A 23,595-nucleotide genomic window follows, 5' to 3' on the forward strand; every position below is an offset into this window, starting at 1 on the left:
GTGCGTTATGTTTGGGGTGAAATCTTAATTCAGACTAAGTTAGTTTCGGTTCTCAATGGATTTTGATTGGATAGTTAATATTGCTGTAAAATTACTATTGGCTTCTTGAGTATTAGTTGCATTTACATCATCAGAATTATGTAAAAATCATATGACATAGATTTTTCTTGAAATAATGCAGTGCAGAGAGAGATTACTATTTTTAGAATAGAGAAGGGAAATTAATCTTTTACATATTCTTTACTTTTCTTACATATGTATATCCACTCTGTTACCTGGCTCGGCGAGCTCATTTTTTTATTCTTATATGTTGTAATATACAAGAATAAAAAAAAACTTTTTTACTTTAAAAGTGATGAATTAGGTTGTTTTTATGCCTTTAGTTAATCTGCATGCAATAGTTAGAGAATTATCAACAATTTAAAACTTTTTTAGTTCTTATGACCCGACTTTTGCATGATTGAAATTTAACTGTGAAAAGTAATTTAATTTAATGTTGACATACTAAAAGAAGTGTAATGTGAGTTTAAAGTTTTTAACTTTTTCCATTTCCTGAAAATCTCCTGGGACTATTTGTCTCAGTCGTCTAGGATATTGCGATAACCTTACACCGCATGTGAATAAATAATAAAGTTAAATGAAATGTACCGAATATTTTATTCTTACAGTACAAGTTAAGTTTGATATGGTGTAAAGCAGTCTTTACGAAGTGCAACCTGACACATTTGGCAAATAGGATATTTGTTCCCACTTCCTTAGAAACACTGCAAACTTAAAAACTCATTTAAAAGTGGATTTCATTTACCCAATGGGGAATGAAATCTAATCTCTGGGACGTATGTGCCCATTAGGAGCGAAAGGGTTAAATGGTACTAAGCCAAATGAAGCCGCCATTTGTTTACATTTGAAACTCTAAGTAGAAAGTCAGTTTGTGCACCGACTTCAGTCTTTTTTGCTGAGTAGGACCAAAAGTAAGCTTTCAATTTTGTGCACCAATCTGCCTTGTGTGCTGTCCAAATTGCTCCCTATTTGGGGGGGGGAGGTCTGTAGAATCTCTAATTTTAATTGGAAAAATTGTTTTTAACTATTTTTGGTGTTTTATGCTTTTTTGTATTTTAGAATAGAAAGGCCTGCATAGAAAATCAAATTTTAATTGTTTTATTTATTTATTTTATGCGTGTATTTTACGATTTTTAATGAAGATGTTTTTTAGTTTCTATGTATTTTTGCCTCGCCGTTCTATTTTTATGGAGAACTATATAACCGCCGTATTTTTGCCTCGCCGTTCTATTTTTATGGAGAACTGAATTAATTGAATGAGAAATATATCTCTAATAAAATTCTAGGAAATAAGTTTAAATGAAATGCAGCAAAAAGTATGTATAATTTAATGGGTTTTATAAGGAAATCATATGGTCTAAGTGTTTAGTTAATACAGTACAAAGTCCGAGATCCCTACTCATTAGGACTTTGCTGATTCCGGATTTTTCCAAATATTAGATCATCAGTTTAAATCCAGTAAGATGGCATGTAGAAATTAAAAATATGAAATCATTATTTATGAAATAATGAAGCATTTATGATCTAAAAGGTATCAAAATTTACAAAAAAAAAAAAAAAAAAAAAAAAATCTTAGTATTTATTTTTTACGTTATTAAGCATTTCTTTCAATGTAAGCTGTTTTAAGTTTCTTCATTTTTTTGTACTAATACTTTCACTTTAATTCTATAGACAGACATAATTCCTTGTTCAGTTACAAAGTTCCATTGTTAAAATCCTGTAATAGCTGTGTCGCGTATTCTGACTAACTTGTCAATCGAGTTTTTTTGTTTTCAATAACCTGTGTGTCACTTTCTTCAGTATTGGTAGCAGTATTTTCTGGTTCTAAACCATACTACAGATTTCGTCGTCCGTTGATTGATAGTTGGGGCATTATCATCATAATGAGAAACTTCTGTTACATCATCTTTATTTATTCCCGCTTCTCCACATTTCTTTACAAAATCAAGTAATTGGAAAATTTTCCCTTTGGTTCGCTATATCTTAAAACCCTCAAATTCAAGGCTATTATCCTCACCATAAAATATGGTAGATGGCCATAAATTATGCCAAGCATTTTTTAAAATACCTGGAGACACATCCCTCCACGATCTTGAAATGCTCCACACAGCAGATTTTATGCTAAAATATTTCAAAAAATTTTTAATAGGCTTGCCATTATTCAAGAAATTTAACATGGATTTTTAAAAATACTACTTTATATTAGCCAAGCACGCACATTATTCTGATATCCACAGGCTGAATGATGGACGTGCAATTTGAAGAAAAGAATAATGCAAATGCATTATCTTTCACTAAAACTTCAGGTGAAGTATGAACTGAATAGTTGTCTACAATCAGGACAATTTTTTGCACCATTAGGTAAACCAACCGAATTCAAATGTTCCCGAGCCTCGGGTATGAAACGAGTTTCAAACCAACCATGCATTTATGCTTGTGCCATCCAGGCTCTTTTATTTGCATGACATATAACGGGAAACATCTTTACTCCTTTAAATTCTGTGTCATTTGTTTTTTCCGATTACAAAACGTTTACACTTGTGCGTTCCTGCAGCATTTGTGCATTCTAAAATTGTTAGTCTTGCTTTGGAATCTTTGATACCTGTTTGAGCCTTTTCTATAGATATTTCATGGTACATATTCCAGAAAAGATCAGTTTCATCAGCATTGTAAATTTGTTATGGAGATAACTTTCACTGTTAATGAGTTCAATGAATCCATCTGCAAATAGTTCATCAACTTCAGTATTAGCTGAAGGTTTTTCATCTGAAATTTTTAATTGCCTTCTACCATGGCGATTTTTAACTAATCTGTCAAATATGTGCACTCAGTTTTTAAGTTCATTTCTTCATGGAATATTTTGGCTTGAACCATTAGCATTGGACCTATCAATGGCATGCCTCGTTGCGTTGCTGTCTGACCCATTGAATCATCATTTTTAGCATAATGAATAATATTTCTGTTCTTCATTGCGAGTGGGGTGTCAGAATCCTCAAAAAGTTCTTTTTTCTATGTCGTACACGGTTTACTTACCATTGCCATACTTGTTTGACTTTAACAGCACTTCTGTTTATTACAAAATATTTTTTCCATCAGGCTTCGTTTCCTGAACAGGATAGCCTTTCGGCTGAAACTCGCTTATTATAGTATTTACTTCTCAAATGCCAATTTTTATGGATATGTGCATAGTGTTTCCCACATTCACAATTACATTTTGTGTAACTAATTTTCGATTTACAAATTTTACAGATACCATCATGATTAATTTCACCATAGTTACAATGCTTGTAAAAAATCATCTATTGGTTTTACAATTTAACGTGTGCATTATTCTCATCACCTCCATTTATTAGGAAATGTTTTTTAATATCTTTGCCTTAGCTGTTATTAGAAAATGTTTCTAGCAGTCTGCCTTTGTTTGTTGATTGGAGTGATGTTTCTAAAAACAGTCTTTTAAAGGAAAATTTAATTAGAAATTTGTACAAGGAAGTCATGTGGTGTCCATACCAGATTTTTTTTTAAGTCACTATTCTGCTGTGGATCAGAAGGTTTTAAATGACATTATTTTGTTATTTTGTGCAGAGATACTACAGTTATAAGTTATAAATATTTGTGCTTTATTTGGGATTCAAACTCAAGTCATACTTCAGGATATGCCTTAACCTGCTCCTTGTAATTTCTTGGGCGAGAAGTGTCTGGGATATTTTTAAAATTCATCCATTGTTCATGTTTCAGACTTGTCTGACAGTCCTGTTAAACTAAGCTGTATGAATGCATTCACTGTATTCCAAATTTTCTTAATTGCTTGTAAGTAATAATCTCAAAGTAATAATTTTAAAATAATTCCTAGGTGTAATATTAATTCCTAATTCCTTTGTTAAGTTTTTCTAAGATTTAAATAGTTGATACATAAAATAAAATAGATGTATGTTCATATGCTAGTAGAATAGTCATTAGTTTTGTAATCAGAATATATAAATGTGAATTTTGTTATTTTGTAAAGTTAATAGAGAAGTAAGTATTAATTTTTAAACTAGAAAATATCTTACACACTTACACCTATGTGAGGCATGCCCCATTTTTATTATCATTGATTAAAATTTCTTTTTTTTTAATAGGTCGGAATATTAACCTGGTTCGAAAAGCAAATGTTAAAAGTCGATTGGGCATGAAAACAAACATTCAGAGTTTAGGCCAGACAAAAATATCATTAAAACCAAAGACCAGAATAGCAGTGAAAACATCAAGTGTGTTTGAAAGGTTAGGCAGGTAAGATGTCTTTTTTATCTGTTGTATAAATAATTGTTTATTTGTGATGAGACCATGCAGTTCTAATAGCCATCAATTCCAGTTCCTTAAGAGCACCAAATCAACTCCAGTTTGTTGCTCCTAATAATAAATTGTGCTGTATAAAAATAGAGATAATTAAAGGGACAGTTACTTAGCATGGAAATTGTTAGTTGTTAGAAAATTAATTTGAGGAATTAAATGTAAGAATTCATCTTGAATTTTATTGGGTTTTAAATGTCTTAAATATTAAAACAAGTGAAACATAATAAATGCTGCTGAGATTTAGGTCAGGTCTAATAATTTCTAGATATCCAAATTCATCTGTACACCGATAACTTCCATATGATTTTTCAGAATAAAATTATTAATTCTCTTTAACTGTCTACGCACAGCTCCCACAATTTGAGCAGAATTATCAAGTTGGTTCAATGTTACGGTTCATGTGAAAATTGCAGCTGAGGAATTTTTCCCCTTTGATTTCAGTATGAATCCCACTGTTTATCTGTACAGAATGAAATTGTTTTAGATTCATTATTTCAATGATAGGTGCCTCTAACAGGTCCACTTCATTTAAGAGAATTTGTTTAAAAGTTCTGAATTTTTCATCGAAACGTTTCAGTGATGCTTTGTATTCGTGTTGTAAAGAGGCATTTTGCAAGCCATATATTACCAAATCCTATAAAAAAGAAGTTTCGAAGATAGTGTGCTGCTTCAAAAAAGGGGGGAACAGAAAGTACGTAGGGAGACTTGTATTTGATGTGAAGACTTTCAGGTTTGATTATAATGGGGGGCCATGCTTCGCACTTTCAAAAAACCTTTGCATAATAATAAAATTATGTGAGTAAAAATAACAATGCTAGCTTTTTTTTCAAAGGTCAAATGTGAATAATTTATAATATTTGTAAATAACTAAAACCTTTGTCATTTTAAATGTTCTTCATTTTTGGTATGTATGCAATTTTAATATAAAGCAAGATTGATTTTTCTTTTCTACAGATTTTATATTTTCTGTTTTATTGTGAAATTTTTATAAAAATTTCTGCACCAAATTGGTTAAACCAAATTGGTTAATTCATCTAAAATTAAGAATATCATGTGCAATTTTTAACTTGCAAATTATGCTTGCTAAAATTGCATGTGCCGTATTAATTTGAAACTAAAATAAGCAATTAAAATTCTTATATTTAAAAACTGTTGTTAAAGATGTGAATAGTAATAAATGTAGATGGAGGGAAAAAAAAAAAAAAAACTTTTATTTCAGAATTGGAACGTATGGGGGGGAAAAAAAAAAAAACAAGCCACACATGGAGGATTAATACAATGAATGCTATAATTTTTCTTAAATAATTAATGAAGGCTAGTTGTATGGAATTTTTTCCTCCAATCTGAATATAAGCTCCCAACCATCCCAGTTTTTAATTTTTGCATTTGACTATGCAAAATTTATTCCCCCATCCTTAGGAATTTTAGCTTAATTTTTCTGTTTCATTTGATATAAATTGTCTTAAACTACTGCAGACATCTGTAGAAGGGCATATTTTTTCTATTGAATTTCATTTGATCCGAATTTTCTTAAACTACTGCAGACATTTGTAGAACTTTTTTTGAAGATTTGACCAATATTTAATCAGTTAATATTTGTATTTCATTTTGTTTTACTTTAGTACATGTGCATTCCTAATTTTATCCCCACAATAGATGTACATAATTATTATTTTCATCTTATTTAAAAATGGTAAAGAAAATTGCAAAATGAAATTAGCCTAAAAATATAAAATTTAAAATATTCAATTATATATTAATAAACAATCATTTAATAAATAGCACCATAACTTGAATCCTGTATTTTAATCCTCCAAAGATTATGGATTGAAAAATTCCATATTGAAGGCTTTCCCATTCGCTACACATGGAAAATTTCTGCCAGATCCTGATCAATACACTTTCGGGTTAGATGTACAGGGTGATTAAAAGTTGAGGAACAAATGTCTAGGAGGGGTAGGATACACCTAGACAACTTGGAGTCGCATAGCAATACAGAGTCTTGAGATTCCATGCCATACGTCACATTATGAAATAATTGGGGACTTTCAAGTTAGGACTTATTTTTATGATCTTTTTTAAATGTCAATTTGCAATCACATTAAATTAAAATAATTTTTTCACTACTACCTCTGATCAGCTGGAGGATAAACAAAGATGCAGGAATAACAATAATAGCCAATAATGGATAGAAAAACTTTATTTAGTGATAATTTTCAGTACATGTACATTTTCAGTTTCACAATAACTGCTCAAAGTTCCAACCATTCATCTTTACATAGGCTTCACATTGGCGCTACTTGTACTGTTGAACCCTTCCAAAAATACCCAGAATGCTGCCATTGTGACGAAGTCGGTTTTACAGTCAATGGTCTCATAGACAGTGGCTTTCTGGGTCCCCCACAAGAAGAAATCCAGGCTAGATAAATTGGTGGATCACTGTGCCCATGGCATGGGTCCTCCATGTCCTATCCACTGGTGTACAAACATTTTGTTCAAGTAATCTTGCACTACACATGCAAAATGAACTGAAGCCCCATTGCCTGGTACCACACTGCATGCCAAACAGATGTAGAAACATTCTTGAGTAATTGTGGCAGTACATCCTCCAGAAAAATGCAATATTTTCAACCATCCAACAGGGTTCATAACAGATATTGCTGGATTAAGTAATCACCAGTAATGCCCGCCTATACAATCATATACCATCATTGGGCACCATGTGGTTGCATACTTTGTAGGTTTTAGTGGCTTCACTCATGAACATCGTGTTGACTGAAGATCCCTTTATGACAGAAAATGACTTCATCCATGAAAAGAATACAAAATGAAAATACTGGATTCTTGTTACATTTGTCCACATACCAGTGTACATATCCCACTCATCAAGTTCTCAAGTTGCTGCAAATGGTTGATGGACCCACTGCAAATGATATGAATATAAATGCTTCCTGACTAATGTGCACCATACACTGTCTTGAGATGCTGCAATATTACAAGCACTGGTTCATGTATGTGTAACAAGAACTTAACTCGATGCAGTATCTCATCTTCTAAGGCAGGTGTTGTGTATCATTCTTGGCTGCCTTGTATTATGCTTGCTTTTTTGCCGAATGTTCCGTATTTATACAGGTTTATCGTGCAAATTTTCAAACATTTGGTAACTGTGCACGTCTGTTTGGGTACCATCCAGCATATAACCATGCCGCAACCCTTCTATTGCAGTGAACTTCACCACACACAATGTGCACTTCCATGTTCTTCATATGCAGTTGAAACATAAAAATCACCAACACTGCATTCTAACTTGCAGCACTCTCAGACATGCAAAACTGTAGATGGTAAGAAGGAGGCACATAGCCAGGAAACTTGGAGCAACTTAATTATCAGGAAGATAATGTCTTATTTTAAGCTCGTGGTCTTTAAATGTTAATTTCTGATCACAGTGTATTCATATTTTTCATCTTAATACTTCTGTGAGTGACTGTTACAGCCCCTAATATCCCCACCTCATTAGGATTGCATTTCTAACCCTGCATTGCTATGGTTTCCTAGTCATCTAGGTGTATCCTACTGTTCCTAGAAGTCTGTTCCTTATTTTTGAATCAGCCTGTGTATCCAGAAGATAAAAATCAAGGTATAAAGCGAGAAGATCATTTTGAAGTTATAATCAAGAAAATACCACTTATTCATGGCATTTTAGGAAACCTTGAAATTTTAAGGCTTAAGTCAGAATGCTGATAGTTAAAGTAAATTAAGTCAGTGAGGGCATTTTTGAAATGGTGTCACTGCACAGCATGGAAACCTCCATGAACTCTCAGTTTTTCATATTTTCAAGGCTGGAAGCTATGGAATATGAATACAAACCAAGTTTCCTCAAACTCACTGTGAATATAAGCTGTCATGATTATACAAAGCACATGAAACTAATTCACCAGCCTAGTCAATTTCATCCATTAGAGTAATAAGTTAAGAATTCCTTGCTGACATTTTACCAAATATGAGAATTACTAAAAAAGGCATTTATATTAAAGAATTCTAGCATATACAGTTGTATGCTAGAGGTATTATATTTTTCTCCAAAAGAAATTGCCAGACTTTTATTTGTACTGAAACAGATGCAAAAGTTTTAAAAAATGTGTATGACTAAGTATTTTTTGAAAAGTTATTTATAGACTTTTAGTCCAAGTAATTATAAGATTCCTAGAATTAAATAACATAGGCTTTCAGACTGAATACAGAAAAAATATATGACTTAAATATTGATAGAAATTTCATAAGAGAAAAATGTATCAGTCAGAAAAATGCATAGTTGATTGAGTACTCCTACATTAATGCATCCTTATATGATCAAAATTACCCCAAATATCTTAAATTTTGTGGAATCGTACAAAATATTTCTGAAGACAGTTATACATATTAAGTTTTCAAATGCAAATTTCTAAAAGAAATTTTTTTTATACCAGAAAAGAAGCAAGCAAAAATTTCAGATATTCATTGAATCAAAGTTGAAATTCAGAATTTTATATCAAACAATACTGAAATTTCCTTACAATTTTTTCTGAAAATTAAAAACCTTTTGTTTCATTAGGTAAAAACAGCTAGTAGTTTTATAATTTTAACTGTAACTGGTTAAAAAAATGTAGGTGATTGGTATTACCAAATTGTTGATATTATGCACAAATGTTGCTACACTTGGAAGATACTTATGAAGGGTTATTAAGAGATCCATGCATGGATAATACTAAATTACTGCCAAAAATGTATACATAAGCATGCATCAGGAACTTCTAGGAATGGTAGCCATTCTCAGCCTATTTATTCCAGGGATCTTGCCTCATCTGACTTCCAAATGTTATTTAACCCTCCAGGCGGCAAGGCCGTATATATGCATTCGAAAATAATGGCTCTCATAGCGGCAAGGCAGCATATATGCGTCCAAAAATTTTGGTCCTCATGGTGGCAAGGCAGCATATATACGTAAACTTAAATTTTGGCACGAAACGGCAAAGCAGCATATATACGGCCTGTCTCAGAGTACCCTCCCCTCTCTGCTCTTAATGTAAACTGACAGGTGATAATTTTTCTCTGCGGGAGGTAATTGAGGAGAGGAAACTATCTATTCGCTAGGAGCAAATGGGTTTTATCGTTAGGTTTTGAATAACAACTCGGAATAAATAGCTCGTTCAAAACTTCCAGCTGTTCTGTGCTTATACTAGCTATAGTAAACTTAAATGTTTATGTTCGTAAAGAGAATTTTCATTTTCCAGCCTAATTATTCTCCAAATTTTAGATGCAGTTTGGCAAAATGTAATTGGAATTAAAATTCAAATTGCAAGAAACTGCAACAATATTTTGAAATATGTGATTTCAATTAAATTGCAATTGTAATTAGCTTCGCAATTACTTTGCAATTACAATTAGAAAGTAAGTACTTTTTAAATGCAACAATAATGTATGTAATTGCATTTTAATTTTCAAGTCTTACAATTACAGGCCTACCAGCGGCCGAGCGGTAAAGTCGCTGAACACTGGTAGTTCGGCCCGAGGTTCAAATCTCGTGAACGGGCTGGCTGCATGGGTATTTTCATGGTTTTCCCCATGTGAAATGTGTATACGAGCCAGTTTCCCTTAGAAAGTCCTCCACGAAGGCATCCCTCCCCTTAGGCAGATAGCCCTAGTGTTCTTTGCCATAATTAAATACACCAAACCTTACAATTACAATGCAATGATAATCACAAACATTATAATTATATAATCTAATTACAATTACAAATTTTATTGCATCTAATCACAACTACTGTAATATTAGCTAATTACAACGTAATTTTAACTGCAATTGCAGTAGGTAATTATAACTACGTAATTAGGAAAGTAATTGTCTCTGATAATTAGAATTACTCAACCTAGTGAAATTATGATCATAATTGTAATTCTAAGTGTAGTTTGCAATTGTAATAAAATTATGCAATTTCTAAGTAGTTATAGTTAAAAAGTAGCTGTTTTTTTAATTACAATTACAATTTACGTAATTTCATTTAAATTACAATTACTCTATATTTGTGAAATCCAATTTCATATTCAATGCAACTGCAATCATATAATCTAATCACAATTACACTGTCATTGTAACTCCAGTAAGTAATTATAATAATGTAATTAGGATAGCAATTGTTTCTGATAAAAGCAGTTACGTAGCCCAGGAAAATCATGATCTTAATTGCAAATGTAATTGTAGAATGCAATTGAAAACACAGTAATTGGAATAATATTATGCAATTATCTTGTAATTACAATGTAACAATTTTTAACTACATATACAATTTACGCAAATGCATTTTAATTGTGAAATCTAATTGAATAAACAGTATAACTGTAATTATATAATCTAATAAAAATTACAATGCAGTTGTAATGACCTCTTAATTATAATTGCGCAGCAGATGATTGTAACTATTTAATCAGAAAAACAACTGCCCCTTATAATTTCAGTGACATAGGCTAAGGAAATCGTGAATATATTTGAAAATTACAGTCAATAGTATTATAATCGAAATGTTTCTGCATTTTGGATAATGAGTTTTTAAATAATACAACGAGATAATGACCTATAAGAAAAATATTAATATTTTCTGTCATGTCTTCTGAATCATCTTACATATATTGTAGTTTCTGGTACCAGCATAAATTGGAGTTTATGTAAAGGAAATATTTTATATAGACCGAAATGCACATAACAGTAAGCAAATATGTATGTTTATGATCTTCGATATACATGTGAACTTAAATTACAAGATTAAGGAAAAGCATGCAAAGAGTTTATGCCAGTGCAAAGGGATGTTTTCGCAAAGGATTTGTTACGGGACGCTTGTCTTGTTTACATTACACAAGAAATAAATCATAAAAATTACATTTATCCTTTTCTTTTCAAAAAGGAGATCATCAAGGACTAAACTAAGTCTCATAATTTTATCCAACCTATTTCTTTAGCTGGTAAAAAAGGATTCTGATCAGCAATCAGTATGCTTAATTGCTGTGTGTATTGGACATTTTACTAAATCCATTTATTATGAATTACCGCCCAGACAGTAAAGCGGTTCGTGACTCTGGTTGCCGTACCGAAGAGCCTGGGTTCAAATCCCGGATAGGGCATGAATGTAATTTGTTCGTCCTCTTCATAGGTGGCAACGGTGGCCCACGTATTAGTTCTGTCCTTAATAACATGACCGGCCTTAGTAGTGATCAATGTCTATAAACGGCTACTACCTGCCATTGGAAAAAAAAAATTTACGAATTGGTCTTTTATTCAACATAACACACATTTTCCATAAATAGTTAAAATGCATTATTCAGTTATAAGTGAAAATACTTGCATGAACTATTTTCCATCATTGTTTCACTTCAGAACAAATAAAAGCACAATTTTCTTATGCACCTGTGATTGTCATATTATTTGGATTACGGTAAAGAATGCAAAGATGCTTCTGTGGAGGACTTTCTAAGGGAAACTGGCTCGTGTTCACATCACCCGTTAATAAAAGCAGGAAAAGATCTTTATTTAATTGAATGCAACAAAATGTTTAAGAAGAATGATGTACTCATAGAGAACTTTCTAAAATAAAATTATTTGTATTCATGTTACACATAAGAAAATCCAAAGAGCTATCTAAACATTTAGATTGTTTGCCAAAATGGGCATCCGATTTGAACTAGTAGTATTCAAAAGACAACTTATTACTCTGCTGAGCGAAAAATCTAATTGCTTTTGAAGTTATATTGTAATTCGAACAATCATTGTATTACAATTATTATTATTATTTTATTTTTTCCCCAATGGCAGATTGGGAACAGTTACAGTGCAACACAGTCCATTAGTCTATACAAGGCCAGAAGTTGCAGTCACTTTATTATGGAGGCATCTAATATGTGAGCCACCATCGCCTCCTATGAAAGGACGAACAGTTAAAGCCATGCCTTTTCCGGGATTCGAACCCAGGCCCTTCGGTATCGCAGTCAGGCTTCCCTAACCACTATACCATCTGGGCGGCACAATTACAATTATAACTGCATTAGTTGTAGTTTTAACTACAAAGTAACTACAATGAATTACCAGCTTTTCTCAGTCAATAACAAATAGCTTAAACTTTAAAGATAAATGGAAGGCCTTATAATTTGTCGAATGGCAATATTCTAAGAAAGTGTATCTCCAGGATGGTCGAAGTTTAATTACAGTCTTACATTTCGCATACTCGCAGCACTTGCCCAAAGGCTGTTCCAAGATTATTTCTGTTCACCTCATCCATTAATTTTGGAGACAGAATCATGTCTAGAGACATTTTTTTCTGAGGACAGTATTTTATATAATAGAAAAAAAAAAAAAAAAAAAGAGTCTCCCTCAAGGTGCAGGAAACAACGAGTACTGATAAATTTAATTGAAATTACAATTATAATTCTAGTTAATACAAATACAATGTTACTTTAACGTTTAGAATTACATTATAGTTCTAATGGCAAAAATATCAAATGAGTGTTATAGATTAGTATACTTTTACTTATCACAATATTAAACTTTTAATACCGTTTTATTTTATTTAGCTTATCACAATATTGAGCTTTTTAATACCGTCGGTACTGAAAAAATGTTTTACTACTGTCATGAAATGTATATTCGATAATAGTTTCTCATTGATGTTTTTCTTACATATTTTTCTGCATAATTCATAAATGTTTGCAATGGAAATAATTCTGAGGCTTTTATAATACTTCTAAATTTTCATGAAATAAAGTTCCATTAAGGTTTACTTGAAGGAGACTCTCAGTGCAAGCACTCGAAAAGAAGTTATGCTACATTTACATATTATGAAATGGTCGAATGTACAGTATTTACTTGTAACAGCGGTGCTCAATATATCGCGTTTTCTGAAAGAATGCATATGTTGCCTAAAATCGAATTTAAATTACTATAATCAGAATAATTGGCTAAAGTATTAAATTGTAATTTTTACAGCATCAATCGAATTAGTGGATTTTATTGAAGATAAAAATGTGTTGATATTGATACAAGCTATATTAGTTTTTGTACTATAATGAATGCTAGCTAGTAGCTATATGAATATAATGAATGTACTATAATGAATGCTACCTAGTAGCTACTCTAGCTAAAAGTGAGGATATGGTAACATTAAATAAATAAATAAATAAAATTACGAGGGCCATCCAGGAAGTAGATTACGTTTCCGTCTGTGTCCGCTAGGGGCGGGGCTAGCGCGGCCATCTTGGGGTCAGAGCGTTGCGCAGCTCAGTCTGCATCTAGCCGTGCTAGTGAGAGGTTTGTGCGTTCGTGCTGTGCTCCATTCAGATACTGTGACGGTTTGAAATGTCTGCGTTAATTGAAAATCCCGCGAGCTGCGCTCAGTAATAAGGTTTCTGACTGCAAAAAACTGTAAACCGATAGAAATCTATCGGCAGCTTCGTGAAGTGTATGGGGACAACATTATCACTGAAGGTGGAGTGCGTCAGTGGGTCATAAGATTTCAAAATGGCCGAACCAATGTTCACGACGAAGATCGAAGTGGGAGACCCAGCATAGTGACCGCCGAACTTCTCGAAAAAGTCGATGCCAAAGTCCGTGAAAATCGAAATTTCACAATAACGGAACTTTCTTTGAGTTTTCCACAAATTTCGCGAAGTTTGTTGCACGAAATCATCAGCGAAAAGCTTGGTTACCACAAGTTTTGTGCAAGATGGATTCCAAAAATCTTGACAGAGGACCACAAAAATCAGCGAATGGCTGCAGCGTTGAACTTTTTGGACGCTTACCATAAGGATGGTGACTCTTTACTCGATCGCATCGTTACTGGTGACGAAACATGGGTGAAACATGTGAACTGTGAAACGAAATTGCAATCAATGCGTTTTGATGACGACGCACAGCTGCAAGAAGAGGTAACGAAGTGGTTGAAGGTGCAGGCGGCCGAATTTTTCGACGAAGGAATTTCCAAGCTCGTACATCGCTACGATAAATGCCTTAATTTGTATGGTGACTATGTAGAAAAGTAGTATTTGAGTGTGGCTTTCATCTGTATATAATAAAATTTGTTTCCTATACTTTGTTTATTTTTTTATTCCAAAACGTAATCTACTTTCTGGATAGCCCTCGTAAAACAAAAGAAGCAGAAAACGAAAGCGAAAAGGAACTGAATACATTCGGAAAGAGAAGGCTTACTATGGTGAAACATTAAAAACGTGTAGACAAAGTGTTAATACTATATGTGAGAAAATACTAAGGACAAATTGAAATATATCATAGCTACGTTTGGTGCTTTCTATATTATTTGTATCAATATTAACATAAGTACCGAAAAATACTTAAAAAATAGGTATTTTCGAAAATTTAAAGGAACAAAATTGCAGTCTGAAAATTTATAGCAGCGGAACTTTTGAAGTAATTTGATGCCTTTTGAAGGTCACCATGAACATAACAATTTATAACTGTCAGCTTTTACAACTAGGAATCAGATAAATTCTATTGTTTGGTAAACCGGACTGTCTAGTTTCCGGGAATGGTGATGTATGCAAGCTTTTTCCGCTTTCTGCCCTAAGAATAAACAGCTCATAGGGGAATTCTGAAAAATATATAACCCTTTCATATATGTACTCATACCCTGATATTCACAATAGCGTTTCTTTATTTAGATAGCTTTGAGCATGCAAATTCAGTAAAAATCAGAAAACAAGTACCATACTTATAATAAAGCAGGTTATCGCAGTAAATGAAGGGAATTAAGTACCGGCGATGGCAAGATTTTCCCATGGTTTGAAGACTAAGTAATTTATTCCTTTCAGAAAATTTTATCGGAAAGCAAATCATCACTTTCGTATAGAAGAATGTTCTAAGAACTACTGGATAAATTTATAATGGGAATAAAAGAATGAAAGAAATCGGAAACTCTTTTCTAGTAATCATTTTACTCCTCGAAAGTTGGTTTCAGTATCACCTTTTTAAGGAAATGACACATGAAATGGATTTCAGAAACTGAATCTCAAAATCATCAATAACTATTCAATATTCTGCATTTGTAAATATTTATTTAATTTGCATTTCAACCAAATGGTGAAGACAAAGTGGAAAAAAATCTCCTTACAAAAGGAAAAAAAAAAAAAAAAAAAAGATTCCCATTCTTTTACAGTGATATTCCATTAAATTATATCAGAAAATCATATCACTGTTGGATGCAATAAATACTAATTTCAGACATGTTGGCTGTTTATGTTGTTAACTCTCTTTTGCAACTGAACACTGGTAGTTTTGCCTAAGTTTGAATTACGGTGAATGCGTTTGTTGCTTGGTATTTTGGTGAATTTTAGTTTGAATATACCAAACCAGTTTCCCTGAAAAAGTCATCTACAAACACATCCTTTTCCTCAAGCAAGTGCATATCGTATGCTGCCTGACGAATGTGCAAGAATTTTTCTTCTTTTACACAGCTTTCATAATCACATATTACCCACCAGCGGCCGAGCGGTAAAGACGCTGAACACTGGTAGTTCGGTCCGAGGTTTGAATCCCGCGAACGGGCTGGCTGCATGGTGGTTTTCCCCATGTGAAACGTGTATACGAACCAGTTTCCCTTAGAAAGTCCTTCACGAAGGCATCCCTCCATTTAGGCAGATAACCCTCGTGTGCTTTTGCCTTGAATAGTACCATACCCATAATCACATGGCTGCATGGTGGTTTTCCCCATGTGTAACGTGTATACGAACCAGTTTCCCTTAGAAAGTCCTTCACGAAGGCATGCCTCCATTTAGGCAGATAACCCTCGTGTGCTTTTTGCCTTGAATAGTACCATACCCATAATCACATATTATATTATTGAACATTTTTAATTTGCAAAACTATAAGTTATGGAAAACTCAATGACATATTTATTTAGATTAATAAAAGGATAAAAATTAAATGCGTCATCGGCATCATTTTGTTAGTAATATCATTATATAATGTATTGTACTTTTTTTTTTTAGTGTACTGGGGAATTAAAGAAAATTTCTCAAAAGTATCATCATGTTTTCGTAAACTGATATATAGTGTTAAATTATTATATTAAATTTCAGTTTATTATAGCAGAAATCATAAATAGCTGCATTATGTATAGCTCTTGCTTCACTGAGCTTTCGGAAGTTAATCTGCGTCCATCCGCATAATCGAGAAGCAGGTCGATTTGTTTCTCAGTGCAATCGCTGTTTGATCTTAATTCTATTGACCGATGTTCTATAAATTTAAAATATTTTGCCCTGCCTAAATTCTGTAGCTCTCTACATTCTAAAACTTTTGCCGTTGTCAAGTGCCAAATTCTTAGAATTTCGCCATCCCTAAATTTTCTTGTTCGATGCCTCTTTAAATTCTAAGAATTTTTCAGCCATTAAGGCCTCGTTCAGACGAGGGCGTAAAGGACATAAGTGGTTAAAGCCGAGCTCCGTTGCCAAGGCAACCAGTCACTGCTACGTTACAGAATCTGGTTTAGGGCTCGTGGCACAAGGTTCCAAGGTTTCAACATTACGCCGAGTTTGGGATAAGCGTCGACCAATCGGAGCGAAGCTAAAACGAAGCGGCTTTCTTAAGACGATTTCGCAGTCACATCGAAGGCGACGTTTTTTTTTTAATATGGAACACATTGTATCCGAACAAAATAATGAGTTGTAATCATATCCGAACGAAATAAAGAGTTGATCTCGCAAGAAATCTACGATGATGACATGCATTTTTTAATGAGTTTTTCAATTTATATTGAAATATATGGATGAAACTCGTAAAGCGAAAGTTAAGCTCAGGATTATGCACGCTATGTATGATCCTGTAGATGATTGATCCCTTCCAATATTTTTCATTTTATTATGAAAATTCTTTAAAAAAAGCATGCTCGCAAAAATTTTATTTTTTCTGTGTAAATTATTATTATTACTTTCTTTCTGCCTATATCTTTTTTAAAATTATTACTGTAATTTTTTTCCTGTTTAATTATTTTTGTATTTAAGAATAAATTTATTAAAAAAGCTGGAAATATTGTATTGGTATTTGCTTCAAATGCTGATTTTCTTTCCAAACAAACTTCATGAATTAATTTTACTAAAACATCAAATCAATATCAAGAATCTGCTGTTTATTTAACAGTAAAAATATTACTTAAAAAAAATTATTTTCACTTATTTAGGAATAGTCACAATAGTCAATTCAATAGTGTAAGCTTTGTAAAAGTAATAAAAGATTAATCTTTTGAGAAAAATGCTCTTATGAATTCCAAGAAAGGAAAGATGTAGTGAAATATCCTTAAAACAGCAGTCAACAGTCTAGACAGTTTTGTCTCCTGTTAAAGTGCAGTTTTGTCTGTTCTGTTTTTTAATTACGTTCTCCATGAAAGGAATTTACTTTTAATGAAACTAAATAGCACACATAATTCATAACATGGACTATAATTTAATGAATAGTATTTGTTATTATTAACCACTCTTTATTACTATCATTTGAACGGAGTTTTGATCATTAAATTCATGCTATTTCTCTGGTAGAAATTCCTGGATAAGGTATGAATGTTTATAATTTTGATGTATTTGAAGACTTGGGTACCTAAAATTTGTCAATGTGAAATTACTTTTGAGATTTGGTCGTAAATAGAAATGACAGCATATCTTGAAATTAAGTTCAGGGGTGCGGCTAATACATGCAAATTATTAAAAATAGATGTATACAAACAGCTGGCAAGACAGCAAAATGTATTTAATGATTGAGCATAAAATACATTGTTGGGTGAACGTTTCCTAGTATTGTACTAGTTGTGTTTGCTGGTCATTGTGACCAGTTGTGGGATACTAGTACTAGTGATAATTGATACTGGTAGTGTAGCAAACTACTATAGTGATCGATAGGTACAGTGAATAAGGAGTGCTAAGCACACGTTTCACTGTCACAGAAACATGTTCTTTTTGATTGAAAATAATAATAATAATAATAATAATAATAATAATAATGTATGGTAAGTACTGTTTTTAGCTTAACTGCTTTCACACCTGCAAAATAGAAAAATATTATATCAGGGTTGCCACGCTACCTGGAGAACCGGGAAAAGTCAGGGAATTCGAAAATTGACCAAAATATTCAGAGAAAAGTCAGGGAATTTAAGTATTTTTGTCAAAATCTGGAAAAGTCAGGGAAGTTCATACAACGATCCCGCCAAAAAAAGCGATTTTTGCGCCGACGTCGGAAGAGGTAACTTTTTTGACGAATTATGTATCACGTGAGTGTCATTCGGGTAGCTGGTGGCATAGAGCCAATTTTCGCAGCTCCAATTTGATTGTCTTTTAGAAAGGCAAAGCAACTTTTGGTTTCCAGTATTCTCGAGAATCGCATGTGCAGTGCATGAACTAAAGAAAGTACCTGTTCTCGTATAAAACAAAATGGGTTTAATCCTAGTATACGGTACTATGGAGGTTAGAATCAAAGAATATGTATTGTAAAGAAGGAAAATCTCTCTGCAACAGACGTGGCTGTGGCTCCATTCCATCATAGAGGGAAACAGCTGTGCATGTCTGATATATCTGTCACCAAAGCTCGAAACCGGTGTCGAAGTTCAAAGGTCACGTTATCAAGAGTTCATAAAATGAATATCGTTTAAAATTTCTTTAACCACTTGCGCTAAAAAGACGTGCCACACACGTCAAGATGCTTTTGTCTCAAACCGCGAGCGACGTGAACACCACGTCGATAAGCATTTATCGCAAAAATGAAAATAACGTGGTGCACATGTCGCCTAACAACGAGATTGTTTATTTCTCGAGTTACAGCTCTGGATTGCACTCGCAGATGCGGAGCGGCGTAAATGAGACACTTTACCGCTTGTTATATTGTAGCGCACGGCACCGCAACCGTGAAGTTTAGTCTTAGCGCAAGTGGTTAAACTCTAAAGGAAAAGAAAATATTTTTTGGTGCAAGTAAATTAATTCATAAATTAGTTATTTTCAGAGGGAAAAAAAAAAAAAACTATGAAAATCCGTTTTTAAAATTATTGCGAAAAATCCAAGAAGAAACGTCCTTTGATAAAACGTATCTTCTTGGATTTTTCGCAATAATTTAAAAACGGATTTTCGTACTTTTCTTTTTGTCAAAGAGCGTTTCTTCATAACACGTGCTTCTCAATTTCCTGTACACATAGCGGAGAGGATAATTCTGACCGCCAGGTTCCGTCGTCAAATCTCTTGGCAAATTTATTCTCCGCATTCTAGCGGTGTAATAGCATTTTACTTGTATGGAACCTTTTCTTCTTTACATAGACGTTCTTTGTTGGTTAGAATAATAATGGGATTTGGCGACATCTTGATGCGCAGTAAACGGGTCATTTTGGTCTTGGCGACAATTTTCAAAATCGTGCCACAAAGCCTTACCGTACTAGAATTTTACCGCAAAATCTTTTTAAACCCTTTTTTTTTTCTTTTTAATAAAATACCTTGCCATTTTGCAGTAAAATAAAAAAAATAGTAATCAGTCATCTAGGCTAGCCATGTAATATAACTATATTAGCTAAAATATAGATGATTATTCTAATTCAATTTTTAAGTAATTATTTTTATGTTATTCATATAATATTATGTTATTCATTTAATGTTGCTTCTTCCCTCTAAATTTATTTATTATTAGTAAATAATATTTCCAAATTTCAGGAAATTTTCTCTGGCATAATCCTGAAATTAATTATAGCAGTATGATGACATACCATCACGAAATTTAATGCACATATTTTTTCCTTATGTATGCTGCAAAATAAATATAAAATACCTCAATTTATTAAAATAGATTTCTTTCTTTCGTTTAGCTGCAGAATGTCTGCAAAAAAAGCCTTATTTTATTCCAGATTGGGAAGATTGTAATCTCAATCTTCAGTGGAGAAAACAACAACTATTATAATTATATTTGTGTTTTGAAGTGTTAAGGTTTTAAGAACATACCTCACGCAAATTAAATTTACCTAAAATCTAACCTAACTATTTAGCATTGCGTTGCGATTTATAAGGACCGGATTAGCCTCGTGATGAACTGGTGATGATCATGAGTAATAATTAAATAAAACATACATTTGTTATCCAATATATATATCTTAAATTTTATTAAGTTTCTTAAGTGGAAAACTAAACAAAATTATCAAACAAAGTATACCAAGAATAATTAAGAATAAATGTCCTCTGGGATTTATTGAATAATTAAGTGAATTTGCTACACAATACAAGTAATACCATAATTAATTTACCTCTTAGCACAGCCAATGTACATTACGCGGATAGACTGGAATTTTCTTGAAACACACCTGGAAAAGTCAGGGAATTTCATTCTCCTGTTTGAGTGGCAACCCTGTTATATACAGGCTATCTGTTAGTTATCCTCAAGATTTTTTTTTTAAATTAGGCATATTTAGAATATCGTATTTCTCCTAAGAGAAATTATATATAAAAATTGAAGAAGGTTTTATGTAGTATATAAATATGCATGTGCATGTTTATAGTATAGAGAGTTCTACAGTACAATGCAGAAATATTCCATACTGCTTTGTACAGAAAGATATGTGCCAAAGTATTGGTCTTTCAAAAAAATATCTCTAGACCATTTTGTTATTTTTCTTTTTTTACCTTCTTCCGTTGCCTCTTGGCTAATGAGAAGGGCAGATAAAAGATCATTCTGTTGAGCCGATAAAACTTTGTGGCGAGTTGAAAAAGCCATGACACAACGAAAAAAACAAGCAGAGCGAACGCGGGAAATCAATCGAGCGGGAGAACAGTGTTGTAGACATTCCACGCACACGCAAATTTAGCTTCTCTCACTGGCTATAGCTTACACCTCGTTTTCGCAGGTGTGAACGTGTCTCCCGTATTTTATGCCCTTATGACTATGCCTCTATGTGCTTTACGCCCGCGTCTGAATGCACCTTAATCTGCCTCCTGGCCAGACGTGTTTTTCGATGCCACATATGTCACTGTAAAAGGTTGAAAAATCGTAATTTTAAAAGCAAACTTCCTACTTTTCATCAAATAAATTTTATCGATTAGCAGTGCTATGGAAGCATTAAAACATTTATGTAATAAATACACAAATACTTCAGAAACATTTTTTTCTCTCTACTGAAGAAAGGCCTGTCTCTGACTACCTGCAAATTTGATTAAGTTTTATCCAAAATCTACATCAAAGCGTTTCTTTTTGGACTAATATTAAATTTTACATTGGCATGTTCCTCTCCCTGCTTGATGTTGACAGGATTTATTCAAAATTTACTGTTCTTATTTTTTATTTTAAAACAAACAATTTAAATGGAAATCCTCAGCTTGCTTTTATTTATTTAAATAATAACATTTGATAATGTGAATTGAGATCTCTAAGTAATTTGCATATTTGAACCCAAAAAAACGTTAAACACCAATTTTGAAGCTTTTGTTTTGGTTTGCTTTATTTTTCCTTCAAAGCACGCGAGAGCTATCTGCCTAAAGGGAGGAATGCCTCCGTGGAGGACATTCTAAGAAAAACTTACTCGCACCCACATTATGCACAGAGAAAACCACAAAAATTCCACTTTGAAAGGTAAAAGTGTCTAATTTTTTAGAGCGAGATTTTCCTAACAATGAATTTTAGCAATTTAATACAAGTGCTATATTTAATTAAGAATTAAAACAATGTTCTTTTGTGATTTACGTAAGGTAACTCTTTCTGTCAAAAATAATCATTTGAAAATGCACCGAATTTCAGTACCATGTAATTTAGTTCGGAAACTGAGAGGTATCTGTGACATCTTGTCTATATGTAGAAAATTTACTTGTAGTAATAACTTCTATCAACCAATAAATGCGATAAAGGTAAACTCCCCTTTTATAAATATGAAACAAGATAAATGAAATAAATTTGTGGTAAAATGAATTACAAACATTATGTCGAAATGACTGACACTGAGCATGTGTTTGTTATTTTAATAGTAATTTAATTATCAATTACATGTAGCTTTCAATAGGAATTAGGTATTTTAAGCCTCTTATAAATTTTTCTTAGCATTAAAGCTCGATAACATGAATTAAAAGCAGAAAATTAGTTAAACTACACTGTCTCACTAGTCGTAAGATTATATTACGCATATAATATTAATATATACGCATATAATATTAATATAATACGCATATAATATTAATATAATTATAATTATATGCATATTATTATATGCATATAAAAACAAATTAACATTCTATAAACGTACATTAAAATACCGAAATGTAATAAAAATCAATAACATTTATACTTAAAAAGCAACAAAGCCGGGCTCATGTGAATCACTAGAAGAGGCGCCAAATTGGCTATACGAATTCGAAAATTACTTTAATTATTAGAGGAAATAGGCTTTGTCAAACTTAAATCAATAAAACAAACCCAAAAAATTGCAAGAAAACCTGGAAATTAATGCAATATGCATTTCAGTGTTATTTCTTATTTATCAAAAACGAATTTTTTAACGTTTTCATTTGAAAATTATAAATAATTGGCTACATTATTTCTATGAATTTATAAAACTACGATTAAAAAATACTTTAAAAATTATGGTATAATTATGCTATAAAAGTTATGACATTTTGATTTAATACAATTACTTTTGCTTAATACAAGTGTAGCTATTTTTATATTTATATGGACGCGCATTGACCTTTCTGCCTCAGGTGAAAAAATATCTTGGCACGGCTCTGATAAGCAATTAAGATTAGAAATATGCACAAAATTAGTAACAAGGCAATACAAAACTTCCTTTTCTGTTTTGGATTTCCAGAAAAAAATATATTTTTTCATCTAACCAAAGCATGGACACAAAACGTTTTTCTTCCTCCGTAAGGGCAAAAGCAGCCCATCTGCTTAATCGCCTCTAGGCGGTAATCAAAGGACAGTAGGAAACCATCACTTAAGTGAAACGACTTGTTGATCGCCCTACAAGGAGGGGGGAAGAAAATCTAACAAAGGCCGTTTTCAGGACAATTTTGGTTCACTCTAAATGAAAAAAAAAAAAAATTGTAAACATGGTTAATTTTTACTGCAGTTTTCGAGACGTAAATAGATTCGAATGCGAGCCGCCCGGTGGGTTAAGTTCTCTGTTCACTTCTTTGTAGTTTCCTCGCCTTCTATTATTCACTCTTGCAGTA

General features: G+C 32.5%; 1 protein-coding gene across 3 annotated transcripts in view; it reads left to right on the top strand.

The window, feature by feature from the left end:
* The window catches only part of LOC118193679 (uncharacterized protein C19orf47), a 105,241-nt gene that overhangs the window by 61,987 nt on the left and 19,659 nt on the right, over nt 1-23,595 (top strand). For all 3 annotated transcript variants that reach the window (XM_085822106.1, XM_085822093.1, XM_085822101.1), the window contains one exon: nt 4,179-4,329. In XM_085822106.1, the coding sequence (XP_085678232.1) occupies nt 4,179-4,329 (151 nt within the window). The remainder of the gene's footprint in view (nt 1-4,178; nt 4,330-23,595) is intronic.

This window comes from Stegodyphus dumicola, chromosome 1 (genome assembly GCF_044657685.1).
Source record: "Stegodyphus dumicola isolate Sdum_Otavi_A_Nest chromosome 1, ASM4465768v1".
NCBI lineage: Eukaryota > Metazoa > Arthropoda > Arachnida > Araneae > Eresidae > Stegodyphus > Stegodyphus dumicola.